This window comes from Pleurodeles waltl, chromosome 6 (assembly GCF_031143425.1).
Source record: "Pleurodeles waltl isolate 20211129_DDA chromosome 6, aPleWal1.hap1.20221129, whole genome shotgun sequence".
In the NCBI taxonomy this organism is placed as follows: Eukaryota; Metazoa; Chordata; class Amphibia; order Caudata; family Salamandridae; genus Pleurodeles; species Pleurodeles waltl.
The window spans coordinates 12613553-12634591 of record NC_090445.1 but is presented as its reverse complement, the minus strand read 5'-3'; the positions used below and the strand labels follow the sequence as shown (position 1 = coordinate 12634591).

The 21039-nt window shown below is 49.3% G+C and overlaps 1 protein-coding gene across 1 annotated transcript in view; it reads left to right on the top strand.

Moving 5' to 3' along the window:
* The first annotated feature begins 2424 nt into the window (after positions 1 to 2424).
* The window catches only part of LOC138299020 (uncharacterized), a 335289-nt gene continuing 316674 nt past the window's right edge, over positions 2425 to 21039 (top strand). The window contains exons 1-2 of the mRNA XM_069236923.1: positions 2425 to 2474; positions 2814 to 2866. Of these exons, the coding sequence (XP_069093024.1) occupies positions 2471 to 2474; positions 2814 to 2866 (57 nt within the window). The 5' untranslated portion in view covers positions 2425 to 2470. The remainder of the gene's footprint in view (positions 2475 to 2813; positions 2867 to 21039) is intronic.

Here is a 21039-nt window from a genome sequence, read left to right as displayed (position 1 = left end):
GTTGGCTCCTTTTCCTTCATCCACTTATGCTGTGGGTATAGTTTGATCTGTTCTTCCTGCTAGCCTTCTAAATTGTGATGTAAGGGCCGAGTTATCTTTCTTTTCTGGTTTTCCTAGGTAGACTGATCCTTGACGCTCTCACCCTCAGAGGAGCAAGAGAAAAGCATCAGGCAAGTGGATTTCACTCTCGCTCTCCTTCATTCTTTGGATTTAATCTTTCCTGGGACTTTGCTTGTATTTTTTTCTGCCTTGGTAGCATTTCCACTCTTGAAAGTGTGTGTCCTGCACAACCAGCTAATAGAACAAAATAATCCAATATTTCACCACTATATACAAGTAATTGCATGCTACAGAGGGTCGTGCCCTGCCAGAAGCACGTAACATTAACTGACTACTAAACCATACACCTGGTGAAGACTCAATGTGCACAGCATGAAAAATTTTAACATTCACAAATGTAAAAAATGATATCAACCTTTCAAAATGTCATACAATATTTAATAGCAAAACAAATTGGTTTCATTTCAACTCGAGTCCATGCTTGCTTCGTGGATGATATACCGTCACGTATACTTCAAAATGCAAAATTCACAGTTCGTTTAGCAGAACAGCATCACTGCTGGTTCCTAATACCCAGTGCATTTCGGGACAAAGTGTTACTTCTTCAGGGGTATTTTTGTACCTTAGTTTGTGTAAACAAAACAAAAAAGACATCGACAAGGAGGGAGAAACAGACAACGAAGCAGAACATTAGTCATGATAACACCTGAGCGACTTCAAAGTTGAATTCAATCAATATCCAGTACATCCAATCCTTCAAATACACGCTTCAGTGCGCTATTCTAATAGTCCACTACTCAGTCTCAGAAGATGTTAACCAATACCTGTGTTGACCTCTCCATTCATGCAACCATCACCTCATCTGCTCAACAGACTGCAATACCATTCAGTACTCTGTGCGGGGCATTCTATATGTACCGTCACCCCACATACTTACCCAGTCCAAGTGAGGCATGCTTAAACACCACGTAGCACAGGTCAAATGTGCTCACTTATTGTTGTTAGTGATTAGCCGAATACCTCCTGAACGAGACACCGTTTTACCTAGCAGACGAAACAACCGATCGGCCCATGCATAAATGCTACTCGTAGATTGCAAAGACACCATACCCATGATCTCTCAAAAAAAGTGACACTTGTCACGTGTGTGGTTTGGTAGTTAGTTAGCATTTCCGTTCTTGCCCTCTTTTCCCGTCCCTGCCAAGCCTTTTGTGACTCCTCTTTGGGTTTTTTCAGCGATCAGTTTCTTAAATTGGTCTTTTACTCCCTCTTACTCCTTTCCTCGGACTCCCTCTTACTCCTTGTCGTGTTTTCCCAGGTGGATTCTGTCACTTAAACTCTCTTTGCCTCACAGAAGCTTGGTGTTTCTTTTGAAACAAAGGGAAAGAAGAGTAAATTCACTGCCTCATGACAACTGCTGGAGGTGCCGAGAACCTGGTTGCAACCTCCTTCATACACTGTGGTCCTGTACTAAACTGGCCTCTACTGGAGGTGTAGGTGACATAGCAGCCCCATCCGTTGTATCGCATCGGCCACACTAGCTGTGGAGGACAGTTCCGCTCATTGGAGGAGGTGGGTGCTGACAGCCTTGATAGTTGCAAAGATCTGTGTCCTCCAGCACTGGCGCCTGCAGACACTCCCAGCGCACCAAGAATGGTTAACCATATGTTTCCGATTAGCCACGTACAAGAAGCGCAGGTACAAAGTCCAGAACAAACTCGCCCAATGTGAGGACACGTGGGGCCCGTTCCTGGGACTTCCTGACTCTTAGCCTCAGTTCCTTATGCAACAGCGGTGGTTACACACTCACCTCTCATAAACGCCATCACTCGCCACTATGCCCCATCTAAGAGGGACTTACAGAAGGAGGGGGAGATTTGCGGCCACTGGGGCATCTTCACGATGCACAGCTTGGCCCTGGCCATGAGGCCCCACTGATGGCTAGAACCCAGCAGGGCCAGAAACGTGAGGCTCTCATACGGTTACTTAAGTGATCTATATTGTCCAAATGCCTGTCCTGAGGTTGCTGGGGCGACTTTGGAGGGAGCTGCTAACCGATGGATTGAGCTGATGTTCTAGCCCCTGGAGTACTGACAATAGAGCGCGGTGACACACCGGAGGGAGGGACATCGGTATTAGCAGATATTCTTTATCTCTCCACTTCACCCTCGTAGTCCGCTCTACTCTTCTGGACACGTTGCAATGTAAAACAATCAAGAATGAACAAAAAATAAAACAGTGAAACAATTTGTACTTGACTCTTATTTTGAAACTACTTTGGTTTCTTTAATCAAGGTACACTTTCCACAGCGTATTAATTCGACCCTTCTGAGGCCTGATTTCTCAATAGCGTTCCCACACCCCTTTTGTGTGCTCCGGCGCTATAGTGCACAATTACCTCTGCACCCACATGGGTGAGCCAAGTTCCTCTGGGGATGTGGCGGGAGCCGAGTGCAGGGCTGGTCCCTTCTTGGAGTGCCAGACTCTCAGCTGTCGGTGTTTGCGTTTCTCAGCTTCTGTCGGCTGTCATTCTCTGTCTCACTTGTGTTGAGGGTCTCTCTGTCTGGCCCGTTTCTCCTTTTCCTCTGTGGTTGCCTCCTGCTGCCTTCTGTGTCCCCCGACCAGTCCTCACCATCAGCGTTGCATTGGCTTTCTGGAAGGGCCAAGAGACGCCGTCTTCACGTTTTACCCTCTTCCCATCTCCCTTCTCTGTTTCTGTCTCACCGTCCTCGCTTTCATCTCTTGTTTCTCAGGTGCTGCCGTTCCCTGGCCTCCCACTGAACAGAGAAGAGCTCCAGACCGCCAGGTAAGTCTTACCTCTCCCTTCAAGTCAGAAGGCTTTTAGGCAGGGGTTCTTATTACACTGTGCTAAAGCCTGTAGGCAGGCTTTTTGTTTAACTGAATCCTGCAGATTACCACAGCTGGTGACCCACATGAGCAAATACAAATGGTATTTGTCAACAGGCTCTATTAGCAGGAATCTTATATTGTGTTGACAACTGTAATTTTGTACATTTTTCTAATGGTATTACCGTACACCTGCTGGTTGCCTTGTGTGAATGCTCAGCACAGCAGGTCTGGGTTTGTTATGGTGACAGGCCAATGATACAGGCAATCTGCCTGATTGTTTAGTGAGAAATTTTACGATAAAGACAGTTTGCAAAGTTATGATGAAGCAAGTGGAGGTGGCCCTAGTGACTCATTGTGAAAAGCATGTTCTAAAGGCTATAAGCCTTGCAGGGTGGATTGTTATTACACTCTGCTAAAGCATGTAGGCATGTATTTTCTAGGGATGTGCCATATTCAAATAAGTTGCTTTCATGTATTTTTGCAAAAATTAGTCAGGCATCGAACCTCAGCTACATTCTTGCAGAGAGACGCGGTGACTCGTAGAAGAGAAATAATATAGATCTTGTATTCAAGAGATATTTGGGACAGATTCAGAGCCCATACATTTTTAATCTTATCCTACCCACGTCCAGGACACTCTGGAATATGGAGTCATTTCCTTAGTCAGGGGCCAAGGTACCTCCCTTGTGCCAGCGATGGAGTTTTCCACAGAACCACCTTCTCCTGAGGTTGTCTTATTGCATAAAATTGTTCGAAGGCAGCAGAGATTCTGGAACCACAGCTGCCTACAACCAAGGCTGGTGGCCCTCTGGTATCGTCCTGTCCCTGGAGATCTGGCTTCCCCGTCCATGCACCCATCACCGGAGAGTTTAATCATTCAGGCTTCATGTTTGGGGGCCCAGTCAGATGGTGCGTTTCCTACACCCCCCTTGTGCCCTGAATCAAAGCACCTGGAAGCTGGGGAAAGAAAGCTTTCACTGCAGGGAGTATGGCCCTCAAGTCCCTTAATGCAACCTGCCTTCTCCCACATTATAGCCATGCACAGTTGGATATGGCCCATTTGACTCTTCCAAATGTCCTAGCAGATACGAGAGAGCACTTCCAGGTACTGATTGCAGATGGACAAAATGCATCACATCACAATTAAATCTGGATTGATACGTCAGACTCCGTAGCACGAGCTGTGGGTACTTCCCATGGCTTCTGGCCAGGTGACTAACTTCTCACCTGGTGTTCAAGCTAGTCTTCTAGATCTTTGATGGTACCCACCTCTTTGGGGATGAGACCGCCACAGCCGTAAAACGCTTCAAGACCAGTAATGCCAAAGCCTGATCCATAGGCCTTGAGCTTCCACCTTCTAGCAAGGACCTTCAACCTTTTCTCCTCTTTCACAGCTTTGGGAGAGGATCTACATTTCGTCCCAGTCCGTACCAGCCAACGCTCGAACAGCAGCCTAACCCACTCATCTGGCAGTACAGAGTGTGGATCCACCTTGCAACCCTCCTCCTCTTCCTCTTCTTCCTCTCCGCGCCAGCAGGAAATCATACCCCAATCATATGCAGCACCTGTGTGAGTGAGGGTGTCCCTTTTTCTTCCGGCCTGGAAGGCGATTATTTCGGACCAGTGGGTTCTTCAAATCGTAGAAAAGGGCTACACCCTTCCCTTCTTGGAGGTTCTGCCCACATTCCACCTTCTCCCCGCCCCCTGACCATTTGTCCATTCTTCAGTATGCACACAGGCTGCACAGGCAGTTAATAGGTTAGACATCTCAGTATGTACAGGCACAGTTGCATGTGCACTCTGAAGTCAGTGTAGTCAAGGGTGACCTGGTAAGAAGTGAGACTTTTCAAGCCTAAGCAGTGAGTCATACAGGCGCGTTTGGGAATCTTGGGCGCTGTTGAACTGGGAGTGGATTCCAGACATGTGATCTGAGTACCTCCAGGGGGTTGTGGAAGGATGGTGGAGAAGTGAGCCTGGTGAAGCGAAGGTTGCTGGTTAGCATACAAGGGTGACCATAGTCGGGGGTCTGACTGTGCCTTTGAAGAGTATACAAGATCCTTACACCAAAGTGTGGTGCTTCTTTGGAGTGGAAGGCATGAGTATTGGCGAAGAGCAACCAGTGCGGCGTTCCAGTAATGCTCAGAAGGCGCACACACAGGAGTGTTTGGCCATAATCCAAAGGCTTGCGGGGATGAACTTGCTGGACTTGTATTACTTGGCATCTGGCTGCGGCTGAGGCGGATCTAAGCTTTCAAGGCAACAGTTGAGTTCAGTTCTCATGGCGTCTGGCCAGAGGCTATGCTTCTTTATGGATCGCACAAAGAATTGCTTCCTGGTGCAGGAGAAAGGCATGACAAGGATGACACCTGATAAAAAGAGGGGGATAACCAGCCTTGCTTATTTAAAGAAGAGCTTTCAGAAGCCACCCTGAGAGCGTCGCCATAGACTTTGTGAAGGTTGAAGGTAAGGGAGTGGAGCCCAAGAGATACTTCTTCATGATGTCTTGGCATAAAACAGCAGAAGTATTGATCACTGGTCGGATTGAGTCCCTCCGTCTGCCTCCAGGTGCACACTTGATTTTTAAATTTGCTAGTTCCTAATTGTTCTAATAAAGTATTCCCAAATCTAGACATAAACTGAGCCCCCCTCTTCTATCACGATGACTTCAGGCCGTGCACGGTGCCGTAGCATCTCTTTCCGAGAGTTCTGGGCTGACTTGATGGCACTGGTAACTTAGGCAAAGGACTAGGGGCCAGATGTTTTTACTCATTCTATGTCTATGGGAAAATGTGTTCATACATATGGCCCCAGATGTTCTAGTTTTTTGGATCCACCATTACCCACAGATCAGCGATTGAAATTACAGATCAGCGATTGTTCTGAATTCCAAATCTACAAGTCTTCTCTCCTATCCTCTGTAGTTGCTTCAGAGGGGCTGTCTTCTTAGTTTGAAGGCTAGGATATCCCAACGGTTGTGACATTATGACATTTATAAAATACGATAAACACGAATAACAATAAAGTCCATATATATCTAAGTCCGAGGTGGCCATGGTTTCAGCAGATGTCCTTCAGATGTCCTTTGAGATGCTGTGTTCTGGCTACAGGTGATAGTGACATACTCATCTTCTCTACACCAGGAGGTCCTGATCATGGGTTGTCAAGGCAGCGTTGAATACGGGTCTTTTTCAATCGTTTATCTTGTATGAACCTCCTATTGGCTTGAAATAAGAGATTAAATAATTTCTGGTCTTGAGTACATGGTCGACACTGGATATTGTATAAAAACAAAGACCGTCTTGCTTGTCTAGCGTTTGCACACTCCATTGATCAAAAAAAACAACTCATATTCTTCTGGTCTGTCCGCAGTGTCACAGGATAATTAGAACCTACCAATTAGCAAAAGCCCCTTTACTTAATTGCGAATACTTCTTAAAAACGGTGTTGACTTTCACTGGAGCTGATAATGTTATTGAATAGTATGCCGCTGGAATACAGTCGGGCCCTGGTGAAACTTAAACTATACCAGTGTAATTAGCATAATTGCTGGAGTTTTGAGTACAGGAAATTCATGAAGTTACAGCGTTAGACCACGTTGTCAAGCTGCCTTAAATTAAATGGCAACAAGACTGAGGTCATGGTGGTGGGATGCAGCCCATCCCCATGGGACTGTCTTATATTTGCTCCATGTCTGGGGGCCCGTCCGTCCCCAACTCCGGAATTTAAGAGCTTGGTAGTTGTCTTGGGCAAAGGATCTTACAGTGGCCTCCCAGACAAAGAAGGTTGCCAGGACTTGTTTTGGTCTACTAAGAGCCCTAAGGATGGTGTTTAAATGGCTCCCTGCAAACACGCGAAGAATAGTTGTAAGGAAATGCCTCCTTGGCATGGTTACCCTCTGATTTGTTTGCCTTTTGTTGAAGCCAGTTATGATTGAAAGTGTGCTGGGACCCTGCTAACCAGGCCCCAGCACCAGTGTTCTTTCCCTAAACTGTACCTTTGTTTCCACAATTGGCACAACCCTGGCACTCAGGTAAGTCCCTTGTAACTGGTACCCCTGGTACCAAGGGCCCTGATGCCAGGGAAGGTCTCTAAGGGCTGCAGCATGTCTTATGCCACCCTGGAGACCCCTCACTCACCACAGACACACTGCTTGCCAGCTTGTGTGTGCTGGTGGGGAGAAAAAGACTAAGTCGACATGGCACTCCCCTCAGGGTGCCATGCCAACCTCACACTGCCTATGGCATAGGTAAGTCACCCCTCTAACAGGCCTTACAGCCCTAAGGCAGGGTACACTATACCACAGGTGAGGGCATAGGTGCATGAGCACTATGCCCCTACAGTGTCTAAGCAAAACCTTAGACATTGTAAGTACAGGGTAGCCATAAAGAGTATATGGTCTGGGAGTTTGTCAGATACAAACTCCACAGTTCCATAATGGCTACACTGAAAACTGGGAAGTTTGGTATCAAACTTCTCAGCACAATAAATGCCCACAGATGCCAGTGTGGGATTTATTGTGAAATACACCCAGAGGGCTTCTTAGAGATGCCCCCTGAATACCAATCTGACTTCTAGTGTGGGGCTGACCAGTTTCTGCCAGCCTGCCACAACCAGACAAGTTTCTGGCCACATGGGGAGAGTGCCTTTGTCACTCTGTGGCCAGGAACAAAGCCTGTACTGGGTGGAGGTGCTTCTCACCTCCCCCTGCAGGAACTGTAACACCTTCACCAGCTTCAAAGGCTCATACCTTTTTATTACAGCACCCTAGGGCATCCCAGCTAGTGGGGATGCCCGCCCCTCCGGCCACTGCCCCCACTTTTGGCGGTAGGGCTGAAGAAGATAATGAGGAAAACAAGGAGGAGTCACCCACCAGTCAGGACAGCCCCTAAGGTGCCCTGAGCTGAGGTGACTCCTGCCTTTAGAAATCCTCCATCTATAAGAATAGGGATATGCCCCCCTCCCCTCAGGGAGGAGGCACAAAGAAGGTGTAGCCACCCTCCAGGACAGTAGCCATCGGCTACTGGCCCCCCTGACCTAAACACCCCCCTAAATTCAGTATTTAGGGGCAACCCTGAACCCAGGAAATCAGATTCCTGCAACCTGAAGAAAGAAGGAGGACTGCTGACCTGAAAGCCCCACAGAGACAACTGACTTGGCCCCAGCCCTACCGGCCTGTCTCCAGACTCAAAGAACCTGCACAGTGACACATCCGACAGGGACCAGCGACCTCTGAGGACCCAGAAGACTGCCCTGACCCCGAAGAACCAAGAAACTCCTGAGACCAGAGGCAGTGTTCAAAAACTGCAACAACTTTAAAGCAACTTTCAAAGAACTCTCCCTTCCTGCCAGAAGCGCGAGACTTCACCCTCGGCACCCAACGCCCCTGACTCGAGCTCCAGAGAATCAACACTGCAGAGAGGACTCCCAGGCGACTACGATGGCATGAGTACCCTGAGTCGACCCCCCTGCACCCCCCACAGCGACGCCTGCAGAGAGGATCCAGAGGCTCCCCCTGACCGCGATTGCCTGGTAACAAGGAACCATCGCCTGGACCTAGCACTGCACCCTCAGTCCCCAGGACCGAGAGGAACCACCTTCCAGTGCAGGAGTGACCAGCAGGCGGCCCTCATCCTAGCCCAGTCGGTGGCTGGCCCGAGAAGCCCCCCGTGGCCTGCCTGCATCCCCTAAGTGACCCCCGGGTCCCTCCATTGCTTTCTATAGCAAACCCGATGCCTACTTTGCACACTGCACCCGGCCACCCCTGTGCCGCTGAGGGTGTGTTTTGTGTGCCTGTTTGTGTCCCCCCCCAGTGCTCTACAAAACCCCCTAGTCTGCCCCCCGAGGATGCAAGTACTTACCTGTAAGCAGACTGGAACCGGAGCACCCCCTGTTCTCCATAGGCACCTATGTGTTTTGGGCCCTCCTTTGAACTCTGCACCTGACCAGCCCTGTGTTGCTGGTCCTGTGGCTTTGGGGTTGCCTTGAATCCCCAACAGTGGGCTGCCTATGCCCAGGAGACTGACTGTGTAAGTGCTTTACTTACCTGAGAAACCTAACCAAACTTACCTCCCCCAGGAACTGTTGATGTTTGCACTGTGTCCACTTTTAAAATAGTTTATTGCCATTTTAACTAAAACTGTGTGTACTACTGCTCTGAATCAAAGTTCTATACTTACCTGTGTGAAGTACCTTGCATTTTATGTACTTACCTCAAATCTTGAATCTTGTGGTTCTAAAATAAATTAAGAAAATATATTTTTCTGTATAAAAACTAATGGCCTGGAGTTAAGTCTTTGAGTGTGTGTTCCTCGTTTATTGCCTGCGTGTGTACAACAAATGCTTAACACGCCCCTCTGATAAGCCTACTGCTCGACCACACTACCACAAAATAGAGCAATAGAATTATCTAATTTTGCCACTATCGACCTCTAAGGGGAACCATTGGACTCTCTGCACTCGATCTCTCACTTTGAGATAGTATATACAGAGCCAACGTCCTACAATAGTTGTACAAGGTTTAATACTCTCATGGTTGGATTATTGTAATTCTCTCTGTCTTGGTAGCCCTGCCCACATTCTTAAGAGGTTGCAGACCATTCAAAATGCTGTAGCTCGCGTCTTGATGAACCTTCCTAAATGAGAGTCTGTACCTCAAGTCCTGGCCAGTCTGCATTGGTTGCCAGTAAGTAAAAGGATTGACTTTAAGGCTCTCTGCATTGCACATAAGATCAAACGTGCACAGGGACCTCATATTTTGAGTCATTTCTTTCTTATAGCAATGCACGGAATTTAAGATCCAACAACTGCCTTCTTTTGACGGTCCCTAAAATCAAAAGGGCCAGAAGTGGAGGACAATTTATGGCCTACCAGGTGGCCAGGCTCTGGAATTCCCTCCCCATTCCTATAAGGGCCACCAGGAAGCTGTTCCACTTCAGAAAGCTTCTAAAGACTCACCTGTTTGTAGAATAAACCCATCACTGCGTTTCTTAGGACTTCGGTCAGCGCTGGGAGGCCCGTGTTTGGGTATCTATGTGCTCTACAAGAGCAGATCAATGATAATAATATGGTACCATCCGTGGCGAAGTTGTAACTTGGGTAGAACATGGCCACCAGAACTGAACCTGCTGTTTGCGCATTTATTTTGTTTGCTCTATTTGTTTTGTAGTCTAAAATGTGTCCCTGCTGCAAAATGTGTCACAAGGACCCATTTTGTAATAAACTATAGTGCTAAATGATGGTTTTCCATTTTGCATTTGTGTTTTGCATAATTTTACCAAAATGTTGCATAATTATGCGAAAGCAAATTCAGTGAATTTTGCACACACCTACATACAGTGAGCTGTTCTGGACTCAAGGGAGGACTCCTCTCACATGATGTTGATTTTGTTCCAATGTGTCAGAGAATATTAACAAACATATCCAGCATTTCATGAAATACATCCCTTATGAAATGCTGGGAGGTGGCCAGGTATTGCACAGCCCAGATGGCATGACTCAGTATTCATAAATCTCACCCTACGTGCTGAAGTACATCTTCCAGTCACCTCCCCTTTGATCCTCACCAGATCGTAGGCGCCCCTAGTATCTAATCTTGAAATAACTTGTCCTTCTCCACTTGAGGGAGAGAGTGTCTGTTGCGGGTGTAATTCCCTGTAATCCACACAAGGCCAGTTCTCGTCATCTGGTTAAGGGATGAGGAATATCAGCTCTCCTGCAGGTGAAACTGAGTGACACCAATCCCATTACAAGAGCTCCTTCTAGGCAGACTTTCAGAGCCTCGTCTTCTTTCGGGGTCAGCGGGTAGATGGGTCCATGAGAAATATTTGTCTGAAGGTGTAGATCACTACTGCATACGTAAATACAACGGTACGATGAAAGCTTCTTGAATACGCTTGTGGAAAATGAGGGATCTCTCTCTTTTCTTGTAGGGCGAACCAGGCAATTATTGGCAAAGCAGTACCCAGTTCGAAGCCAGCAGGTTTGACAACAGTGCACAGAACTTAACTTCTGCCCAGTCCATCCTAGGTGTGGGCACAAAACTGAAGGTTGTGTATCTTGTGCACAAAACTGAAGGTTCTGTATCTTCTGCCCAGTCAATCCTCTGTGCACAAAACTGAAGGTCCTGTATCTTCTGCCCAGTCAATCCTCTGTGCACAAAACTGAAGGTTCTGTATCTTCTGCCCAGTCAATCCTAGGTCTGTGCACAAAACTGAAGGTTGTGTATCTTCTGCCCAGTCAATCCTAGGTTTGTGCACAAAACTGAAGGTTCTGTATCTTCTGCCCAGTCAATCCTAGGTCTATGCACAAAACTGAAGGTTCTGTATCTTCTGCCCAGTCAATCCTAGGTCTGTGCACAAAACTGAAGGTTCTGTATCTTCTGCCCAGCCAATCCTAGGTTTTTGCACAAAACTGAAGGTTCTGTATCTTCTGCCCAGTCCATCCTAGGTTTGTGCACAAAACTGAAGGTTCTGTATCTTCTGCCCAGTCAATCCTCTGTGCACAAAACTGAAGGTTCTGTATCTTCTGCCCAGTCAATCCTAGGTTTGTGCACAAAACTAAAGAGTTCTGTATCTTCTGCCCATTCAGACCTCGGTTTGTGCACAAAACTGAAGGTTCTGTATCTTCTGCCCAGTCAATCCTAGGTTTGTGCACAAAACTGAATGTTCTGTATCATCTGCCCAGGCAATCCCAGGTTTGTGCACAAAACTGAAGGTTCGGTATCTTCTGCCTAGTCAATCCTAGGTTTGTGCACAAAACTGAAGGTTCTGTATCTTCTGTCCAGTCAATCCTCTGTGCACAAAACTGAAGGTTCTGTATCTTCTGCCCAGTCAATCCTAGGTTTGTGCACAAAACTGAAGGCTATGTATCTTCTGCCCAGTCAATCCTAGGTTTGTGCACAAAACTGAAGGTTCTGTATCTTCTGCCCAGTCAATCCTAGGTCTGTGCACACAACTGAAGGTTGTGTATCTTCTACCCAGTCAATCCTAGGTATGTGCACAAAACTGAAGGTTCTGTATCTTCTGCCCAGTCAATCCTAGGTCTGTGCACACAACTGAAGGTTCTGTATCTTCTGCCCAGTCAATCCTAGGTTTGTGCACAGTACTGAATGTTCTGTATCATCTTCCCATGCAATCCTAGGTTTGTGCACAAAACTGAAGGTTCTGTATCTTCTGCCCAGTCAATCCTAGGTTTGTGCACAATACTGAATGTTCTGTATCATCTGTCCATGCAATCCCAGGTTTGTGCACAAAACTGAAGGTTTTGTATCTTCTGCCCAATCAATCCTAGGTTTGTGCACAAAACTGAAGGTTCTGTGTCTTCTGTCCAGTCAATCCTAGGTCTGTGCACAAAACTGAAGGTTCTGTATCTTCTGCCCAGTCAATCCTAGGTTTGTGCACAAAACTGAAGGTTATGTATCTTCTGCCCAGTCAATCCTAGGTTTGTGCACAAACCTGAAGGTTCTGTGTCTTGTGCCCAGTCAATCCTAGGTTTGTGCACAAAACTGAAGGTTCTGTATCCTCTGCCCAGACAATCCTAGGTTTGTGCACAGAACTGAAGGTTCTGTATCTTCTGCCCAGGCAATCCTAGGTTTGTGCACAATACTGAAGGTTCTGCATCTTGTGTCCAGATAGTCCCAGGTTGGTTGATTCTTAGCCAGATGGCCCCAATAATAAAGGCCACTTTTCGAAGGCCAGGTTTGCGATGCAGCGTCCTGGGGCACCGCTGCTGCCTCTTGCCCTGATGCTACCCACAGCAGGTGAGAGGACCCTCTGGTCTTTCCGGGGCTTGTGTTTGTAGACTTCGGGTTCCTATTCCCAGACAAGGGCAGGGGGCACTGTTGCTTTCACGTGTCGGGCCCGTAGCTTGGTTCTCTGGACCAGCTCAAGCAAGGGAAGTAGTCCTGCAGGTTCAGGGCCGGTGGCAGAGATCAAACCAAAAAGATTCACTAAAATGCCCCCCTCCCCTGATAAACCGCACCCATTCCCAAGAGGACGCGGACGGTCTCTTCTGGTCAGCTTTGGCAAAACTGGCCGTGGTGACGAAAGATCTTCGTGAGCGCATCGGCGCAGGGCCCCATCCCTCCTGGGAGCGCCTCCAGGTACAGGTGGACTTGGCACTGTCCAGCTGAACTCCCAGATGTATGTACCCCATCGACCCCTCACTGCCCCGGAACTGCCAGTCTCTGTGTCCTCGCACCTGCCCCAGGACAGTACTTCACCTGCCTCCCCAATCTCAGCCGCACCCATCTGCTGTGACCATTGGAGCTGGAACCCCACCGGTCCCTCTCTGTGCCACACGTTGTACCTGGAGCCCCCACAGGGAAGCTACTCCTACAAGCAGCCCCCCAGGTACTCGGCGGTCACCAGTCACCAGCGCCCCAACGCTTCACCCCAATACTGTCCCATTCCCTCCCGGCCCCCCTCCTTGTCCCATGTGTCCCTCTCTGTGCCCCACGTTGTCCCTGGAGCCCCCACAGGGAAGCTACTCCTACAGTCAGCCCCCCAGGTACTCCGCGGTCATCAGTGCCCCAACTCTTCACCCCAATACTGTCTCATTCCGTCCAGGGCCCCCCTCCTTGTCCCATGTGTCCCCCTCTGTGCCACACATTGTCCCCAGCGTGGAGCTCCTACAAGCAGCCCCCCAGGTACTCCGTGACCCCCATCAGTCATCAGCGCCCCATCTCTTCACCCCAATACTGACTCATTCCCTCCAGGCCCCCCTCCTTGTCCCATCTGTCCCTCTCTGTGCCACGCATTGTCCCCAGCGTGAAGCTCCCTCTACGCCCATCACCCCAGGATCTCCACGACCCCCATCAGTCACCAGCGCCCCATCTCTTCGCCCCAGTGCTGTCTCATTCCCTCCCGGCCCCCCTCCTTGTCTCATGTGTCCCCCTCTGTGCTACACATTGTCCCCAGCGTGAAGCTCCTTCTACAAGCAGCACCCCAGGAACTCCACGACCCCCATCAGTCATCAGCGCCCCATCTCTTCACCCCAATGCTGTCTCATTCCCTCCCGGCCCCCCTCCTTGCCCTATGTGTCCCTCTCTTTGCCACACATTGTCCCCAGCGTGAAGCTCCTTCTACAAGCAGCACCCCAGGAACTCCACGACCCCCATCAGTCACCAGCGCCCCATCTCTTCACCCCAATGCTGTCTCATTCCCTCCCGGCCCCCCTCCTTGCCCCATGTGTCCCTCTCTTTGCCACACATTGTCCCCAGCGTGAAGCTCCTTCTACAAGCATCACCCCAGGTACTCCGTGACCCCCATCAGTCACCAGCGCCCCAACTCTTCACCCCAATACTGACTCATTCCCTCCCGGCCCCCCTCCTTGCCCCATGTGTCCCTCTCTTTGCCACACATTGTCCCCAGCGTGAAGCTACTCCTACAAGCAGCACCCCAGGTACTCCGTGACCCCCATCAGTCACCAGCGCCCCATCTCTTCACCCCAATACTGACTCATTCCCTCCCGGCCCCCCTCCTTGCCCCATGTGTCCCTCTCTTTGCCACACATTGTCCCCAGCGTGAAGCTACTCCTACAAGCAGCACCCCAGGTACTCCGTGACCCCCATCAGTCACCAGCGCCCCATCTCTTGGCCCCAATACTAACTCATTCCCTCCCGGCCCCCCTCCTTGTCCCATGTGTCCCTCTGTGTCACACATTGTACCCAGCGTGAAGCTCCTTCTACAAGCAGCACCCCAGGTACCCCACGACCCCCATCAGTCTCCAGCGCCCCATCTCTTCGCCCCAGTGCTGTCTCATTCCCTCCAGCCCCCCCCCCTCCCCCTCTTGCCCTTCTATTACCTCTTATCAGAGCTCCCGTGTTTGGTGTCCTGCCATATCCAAGTGCCAGAGGTGGAGCGCCCCCTCATCATTACCCCCACTGAAGCACCTCTAGACCTCTGCCCACCCCGGCTGCACCCCCTTTTGCACCTCCAGTACCCCCAGAATGCTCTTCGGGGGGCAGGCGGCGTGGCGAACCCTGGCACCCTTGCTCCGACCTCCCCGGGTCCGGGATGTGGGGCTGGCGGGCACCCCTTCTCTTGCTGTCAGAGAGTGGGCGCCCTGACAGGAGTCGCAGGGCGGGGTCTCTGAGGGGTGTCTGGTGACTCCTCAACGGGGCCCCAAACAGGAGGAAAGTCACTCAAAGGTGTAGAACAAACCTCACTGGCGACTCCTTACTGAAGATGTGGATTACAGGCGAGCGTTGCCCACCCCCAGCAGGAACTAGGAGGAGAAACATGCCGGGAAACTCGAGAGTAAGAATACAGTCAGGGGCTTGAAGTGTGCCGGGTCCCTCCGGATCCCAGACGTGGTAGCAAATACAAAGGGACATTGAAGCTGGCCTCTGTCGGGCCCTGTATTCCTGTTATTAACTTCACTGCAGAACAACCCTGAGCTGCGGAAGAGTGAATGTCAGTGGCTTAGTTGCTGTTAATGTTTCCCAGGTCTCACTCGAGCACCCCTAAGTGTTCCCCACTTCCAGATGTTGTCTTTCTGTAGTTCCTCGAACTTTGGACTCCGGCCTCTCCAGGGGTTTCTAAGAAGGGGCCACGCTTGAGAGATCTGCACTTGAAGTTCAAGGCAGTGCCGGTTTTTCCCAGTGCCTCGAAAACGTGCTCAGAAAACGTGGCCATCCAATCCTTGGCCTCTCTGCAGAGCGCACAGGGCTGGGGTCACATATTCCAGTTGCACCTTTCATGCTGAGGCGCACAGATGTCAAACTACTGACAAGGCGAGGGGAGAGAACACGCTGTGCCTGCAGGTGAGGGGCGCTGTGTGTCTGGGGTGTGAAGTGATGGAGATGCCAGGGTGTGCATCAGGAGAGAGTGAAAGGAGGGCGCTGAGGAGGAAAGAGATGGGGTGTAAGGTATACAGATGGGGGACACGTGGAGAGAAAAAGGGCGACCACGTCCAATCGAGTGAACATGTCAGGAGTGACTGACACTCCGAAGACACCGCCCCTTCCACGGGCCTCAGTGATGGTTCATTCACAGTCTCACCATTTCAGAATTGAAAGTAATTGAATACTACTAAATCATTATTGTTGATCATTTATCATAAACAGTGAACAGCCACTGACAAAGCCAATAGTTCTGGCTGGTTTTAGGTGTTTGTCAGTAGTTGTGTTATATCTCTGGATGCAATAACAGGAAGCTCACACAGGCACCACAATACCAGTTGCGTGGCACATTATGGGAATTACAGAAATGTAGTTTACATGTTTAAGTCGCGCCTTTATCTCTTAGACCACGCCCCTTTCGGAGACCCCCTACTCCCACTTGACGCCCTAAATCCAGTAGAAGTTCCAGTTATACTGAGTAAAATCGTCAACAAAAATAGTAGGAAGGGGGTGAATAAGGAAATGAAAAATGAGGGCAGGACTGCATCGCAAGACACCGGTCACTGAGAACTGCCTCCTTCTATAATGTCTTAGTTACACCAGCTGACATCAGAGAAAGAGACGCCTTCCATCTTGGATTGGGGTTTTATGAATCCATCAGATGCACTGACCACCATCTTGGAAAGGGCCTGTTGGTTAGGCTGCACCGTGCCCGTATACATTTATACGTTATTCTGAGGCTGTTACTTCCAGCCATGGTGTGGGCTTTATAGGGGAGGGGACGGTTAGGTTTGTCAGAGTGGGATTCTGATGAAAATGGCAGAGCTCCCCTTGCGCCTGACCCTCATGACCCTTGCATCATGCAGCGCTGAGGGAACCGCCATATATCTGCCTGGGGAGACTGTCCTGTTTTAATGCATATGTAGTCATCACACAGTATATCTTCCATTCCCTTTCTTACCCGCCCCGTGTTCCCTACCTCCCCTTCTCCTAACCCTTTCCTCTCCCATGTGCCGATTGGTTATTGGGCGTGTGCCCTGAATGTTGATGTCGTGAGGGTTCTAATGTTGACAGTTGGAAACGACATTTGAGATTATTATTATGGTATGAGGTGTTGATGATTGATGCAGAATAAAGGTACTCCTGACTAGTTCAAGTTTTATTGGCATCGCCATGTAAATTACCTGTGTTAGAAATGGGGTCTCCAGTTGGCATTCAGTTTGCACCCTGTCCAAGTAGGGACCCTCACTCTAGTCAGGATAAGGGAGATACCCGCTCAGATAACCCCTGCTCACCCCCTTGGTAGCTTGGCACGAGCAGTCAGGCTTATCTCAGAAGCAATGTGTAAAGCATTTGCACTTAAAACACAGTAACACAGTGAAAACACTACAAAAGGACACCACACCAGTTTTAGAAAAATAACCAATATTTATCTATTTAAAACAAGACCAAATACAATAAAAATCCGACATACAGTTGCTGATCAACAAAAGCAACAGTTCAGGCCGGCCGCAGCGGCGCGGACCAGCCACGTTGTCGGGAAGAATCGCAAACAGTACTTTGGATTTGTAGGGCGTCATGATCCTCATGGTGCGCACCGGAGGGCGGCGTCGCTGACGTCGCGGTGTTGGTTCCAGAGTTGGTGCAGGAGTTGTCAGGCCCTTGAAGTCACATGTGTTGCCAATCACTCCGGGCTGATTAAGTCAGGAGCGCTGGCAAAGATGGCGTCGGGGCTGCGGTGCGAAGCGGGACGATACGACATGCGGTGTCCACTGGTAAAGGTGCAGGCAGCGGCTAGGTGACAGCGTCCAGCGGCGTCAGTGAAACCAGGGCTGCGGTGTGAAGTGGGGTGGGGCGACATGCGGTGTCACCAGGTCACAGTACAGGCAGTGGCGGCATCGTTGCGGAAGCGCTGTTGTCAGTAGGCCCAAGCCAGCGATGCGGGACGGTGCTTTGTGACCCTCACGAGTGGTATCCACAGGCCACGTGCAGGAAGGGATGCCTGGTAACACTGGAGTCAATGGTTCTGGCGTCGGTGGACTGGGGCTGCAGTGCGGGATGGGACGGTGCTTCGTGCTCCTCACGAGCGGTGTCCATAGGCCACGGTGTAGGCAGCGGCGCTGGTGTCGGCAGGTGCGGCGTCTTTGGGGATGCCCAGGCTGTGGTGTGAGCAGGCTCTGCCGGAGTGCGGGCCCACAGGTCGCTGTGTGAGCAGCGGCTCGGTGAAGTCGTCCGATGACGGCGTCGGTGAGAGCAGGGTCGCAGTGCAGCTCCGTGCGGCTTCGGCAGGTCACAGTGCAGGCCAGCAGCTTCGTTGGTGGCATCGTAGTGGTTTCTCCTCTTGAACAGCATAAAACATACAGGTCCCAGTGCTGCAGGTCGAGGAAACTGAAGTCTTTAGTGTCCCTGAAACTTCCAACAGGAGGCAAGCTCTACTCCAAGCCCTTGAAGAAGTTTCTCAAGCAGGACACACAGCAAAGTTCATCCTTTGCACTCTTTTCAGGCAGAAGCAGCAACTGCAGGCCAGTCCAGCAAAGCAACACAGTAAAGGGACAGTACTCCTCCTTCAGCTCTTCTCTTGGGCAGAGGTTCCTCTTGATTCCAGAAAGATTCTAAAAGTCTGGTGTTTTGGGGCGTCTTCTTATACCCTGTTCTGCCTTTGAAGTTGGCAAACTTCAAAGCAAAGTCTCAAGTGCTTGCAAGAACCTTCCTTGTCCAGGCCCGGCCCCAGACACTTACCAGGGGGTCGGAGATGGCATTGTGTGAGGGCAGGCACAGTCCTTTCAGGTGTGAATGACCACTCCTCCCTCCCCTCTAGCTCAGATGGCTCATCAGGATATGCAGGCTACACCCCTGCCCCCTTTGTGTCACTGTCTAGAGAGGTGCAAAGCAGCCCAACTGTCAAACTGACCCAGACGGGGAATCCACCAGCATGCAGAGTCACAGAATGGTTTAAGCAAGAAAATGCCTACTTTCTAAAAGTGGCATTTTTAAATAGACAATTAAAAAGCCAACTTCAATAAAAGATGTATTTTTAAATTGTGAGTTCAGAGACCCTGAACTCCACAATGTTATCTGCTCTCAAAGGGAATCTGCGCTTTAAGGGTATTTAAAGGCAGCCCCCCATGCTAACCTGTGAGAGAGAGAGGCCTTGCACAGTGAAAACCGAATTTGGCAGTATTTCACTGTTAAGACATATAAAACACACTAGTATATGTCCTACCTTAAACATACACTGTACCCTGCCCACAGGGCTACCTAGGGCCTACCTTAGGGGTGCCTGACATGTACTAAAAAGGGAAGGTTTAGGCCTGGCAAGTGGGTCTGTCACATCTCATTTCTTGGTTTGGGGATGCCCACTAAATACTGTATTTAGTGTACGTTTTAGGGGGAACCTGGTAGTGCACATTTCTGAGTGAGAGGGTGTTAGCACCTCCACCCAGGAAGGTGGAAAGTTCCTCTCACCCAAGTTTGTAGATTGGATTTCTGGCAGTGGCAGGCTGGTTGTGACCAGCCAGCACTCATGCCAGGGTAGTTCGCTTTTGCAGGGGCCCCTCTAAGATGACCCCGGGTACATTTAGTAATAAATCCAATACTGGGACCAGGATTTATCATTCTGAGTTGTTTTGTTACTGAAAAACCCAGGGCTCAGAGTAGCCGTCATGTAGCTGGGAAACTTGTGTTTACCAGTGTCCAGTAAATGTATTAAAATGGCTGCTCTGTCTACTCACTATGCCCAAGGATTGGTAAGGACACATTGGGGACATAATGCTCATGCATCTATCCCCTCACATACAGTATGGTGCACCCTGCCTTAGGGCTGGAAGGATTGGCAGAGGGGCGACATACCCATATTGTATGCAGTATGTAGTGGGCGGGGCACACAGGCAGTGTGCCATGTTGAATTTGCAATTTAAGTTTACATTAGGACACTCAGCCTGCAATGGCAGTACTGGGTGCACATGAATGCATGGCCCTAGAGGGTGGCACAGTCCGTGCTGCTGCCCTCAGGGGCCTCTTGCCCTGGGCACCTAGGTACCATTTACAAGGGAGTTATGGTTGTAGCTAAAGGTGTCTCCAATTGTACCAATGCATCACAACAGTTTTAGGGAAAGAGCTCTGGCCCAGGGGACCTGGTTAGCAGGGCCCTGGGCACTACAACTGCTAGGCTACCTCATACGTCAGGCAAAAAGTGGGGGTTAACCATGTCAAAAAGAGGCCTTTTTTCACACTGAACCCATCAAAGAAAAATTGAGAATGGTGCCGTTCAGTGTTAGAAAGTAGTTACAAGTTCTTTTGGATGAAATGCTGAAAGAGGGAGTCATTGAAGAGAAGGAAACATCAGAGTGGATTTCCCCTGTGGTTTTGGCCAAGAAGAATAATGACAAACTCCGGTTATGCATAGACTTGAGGGCGCTTAATGAAAACGTCATTGATGACAGGCATCCTTTGCCAAAGATAAATGATTGGGTTTCTTTGTTCAGTGGAGCCACAGGGGTTTCCACTTTAGACTTATGTAGTGCCTACCACCAAATAAACTTGGCAGAGAACTCTAAGGATTTGATGGCTTTTATCACACCTTATGGTGTGTACCAGTTCAAAAGGATGCCATGTGGTCTGGCATCAGCATCTTCAGTTTTCCAGAGAGCCATGCAACATATGTTCATGGATATGGAAAATCAAATAAGATGCTTCCAGGATGATATCCTTGTATTTGCCAAAACAGAGGTGCAGTATTTTGGTGTACTTCAAGAGGTTTGCAGTAGGCTGTCCACAAAGGGTAATGTTTTGTGTGTTAAAAAATGTAGATTGTTTGAGCCCCAGGTGGATTACTTGGGATATACAATATCTGCCAAAGGTGTGGTACCAAAAGAAAATCTTGTGAATGCTATCAAACAAGCACCCGCACTTGATGATAAAGAATAATTTATGTACTTTATCGGGTTCTGTGAGTACTATGGGAGATTTGTGAAAGACTTTGCCACTGTGATGGAACCATTGAGGAAGTTGTTACGCAAGGGTTGTGAATTTGTGTGGGAAACTGATCAGCATAATGCATTTGAGTGGATCAAGTCACAAATTGTAAATGCAGCTGCTCTTTAACCGTTTGCGGAAGGTAAGAAGTGTGTGATCTCAGTAAATGCAAGTGCTTTTGGGCTAGGTGCTGTGTTGTCACAGAGATCAGGTGAATCTTAGTGGGTGATATTGTATGCCTCTAAGACATTTAACGAAGCAGAACGCAAGTATTCCTTTATTGAACATGAGGTATTAGTCTGTGTGTGGGCTAC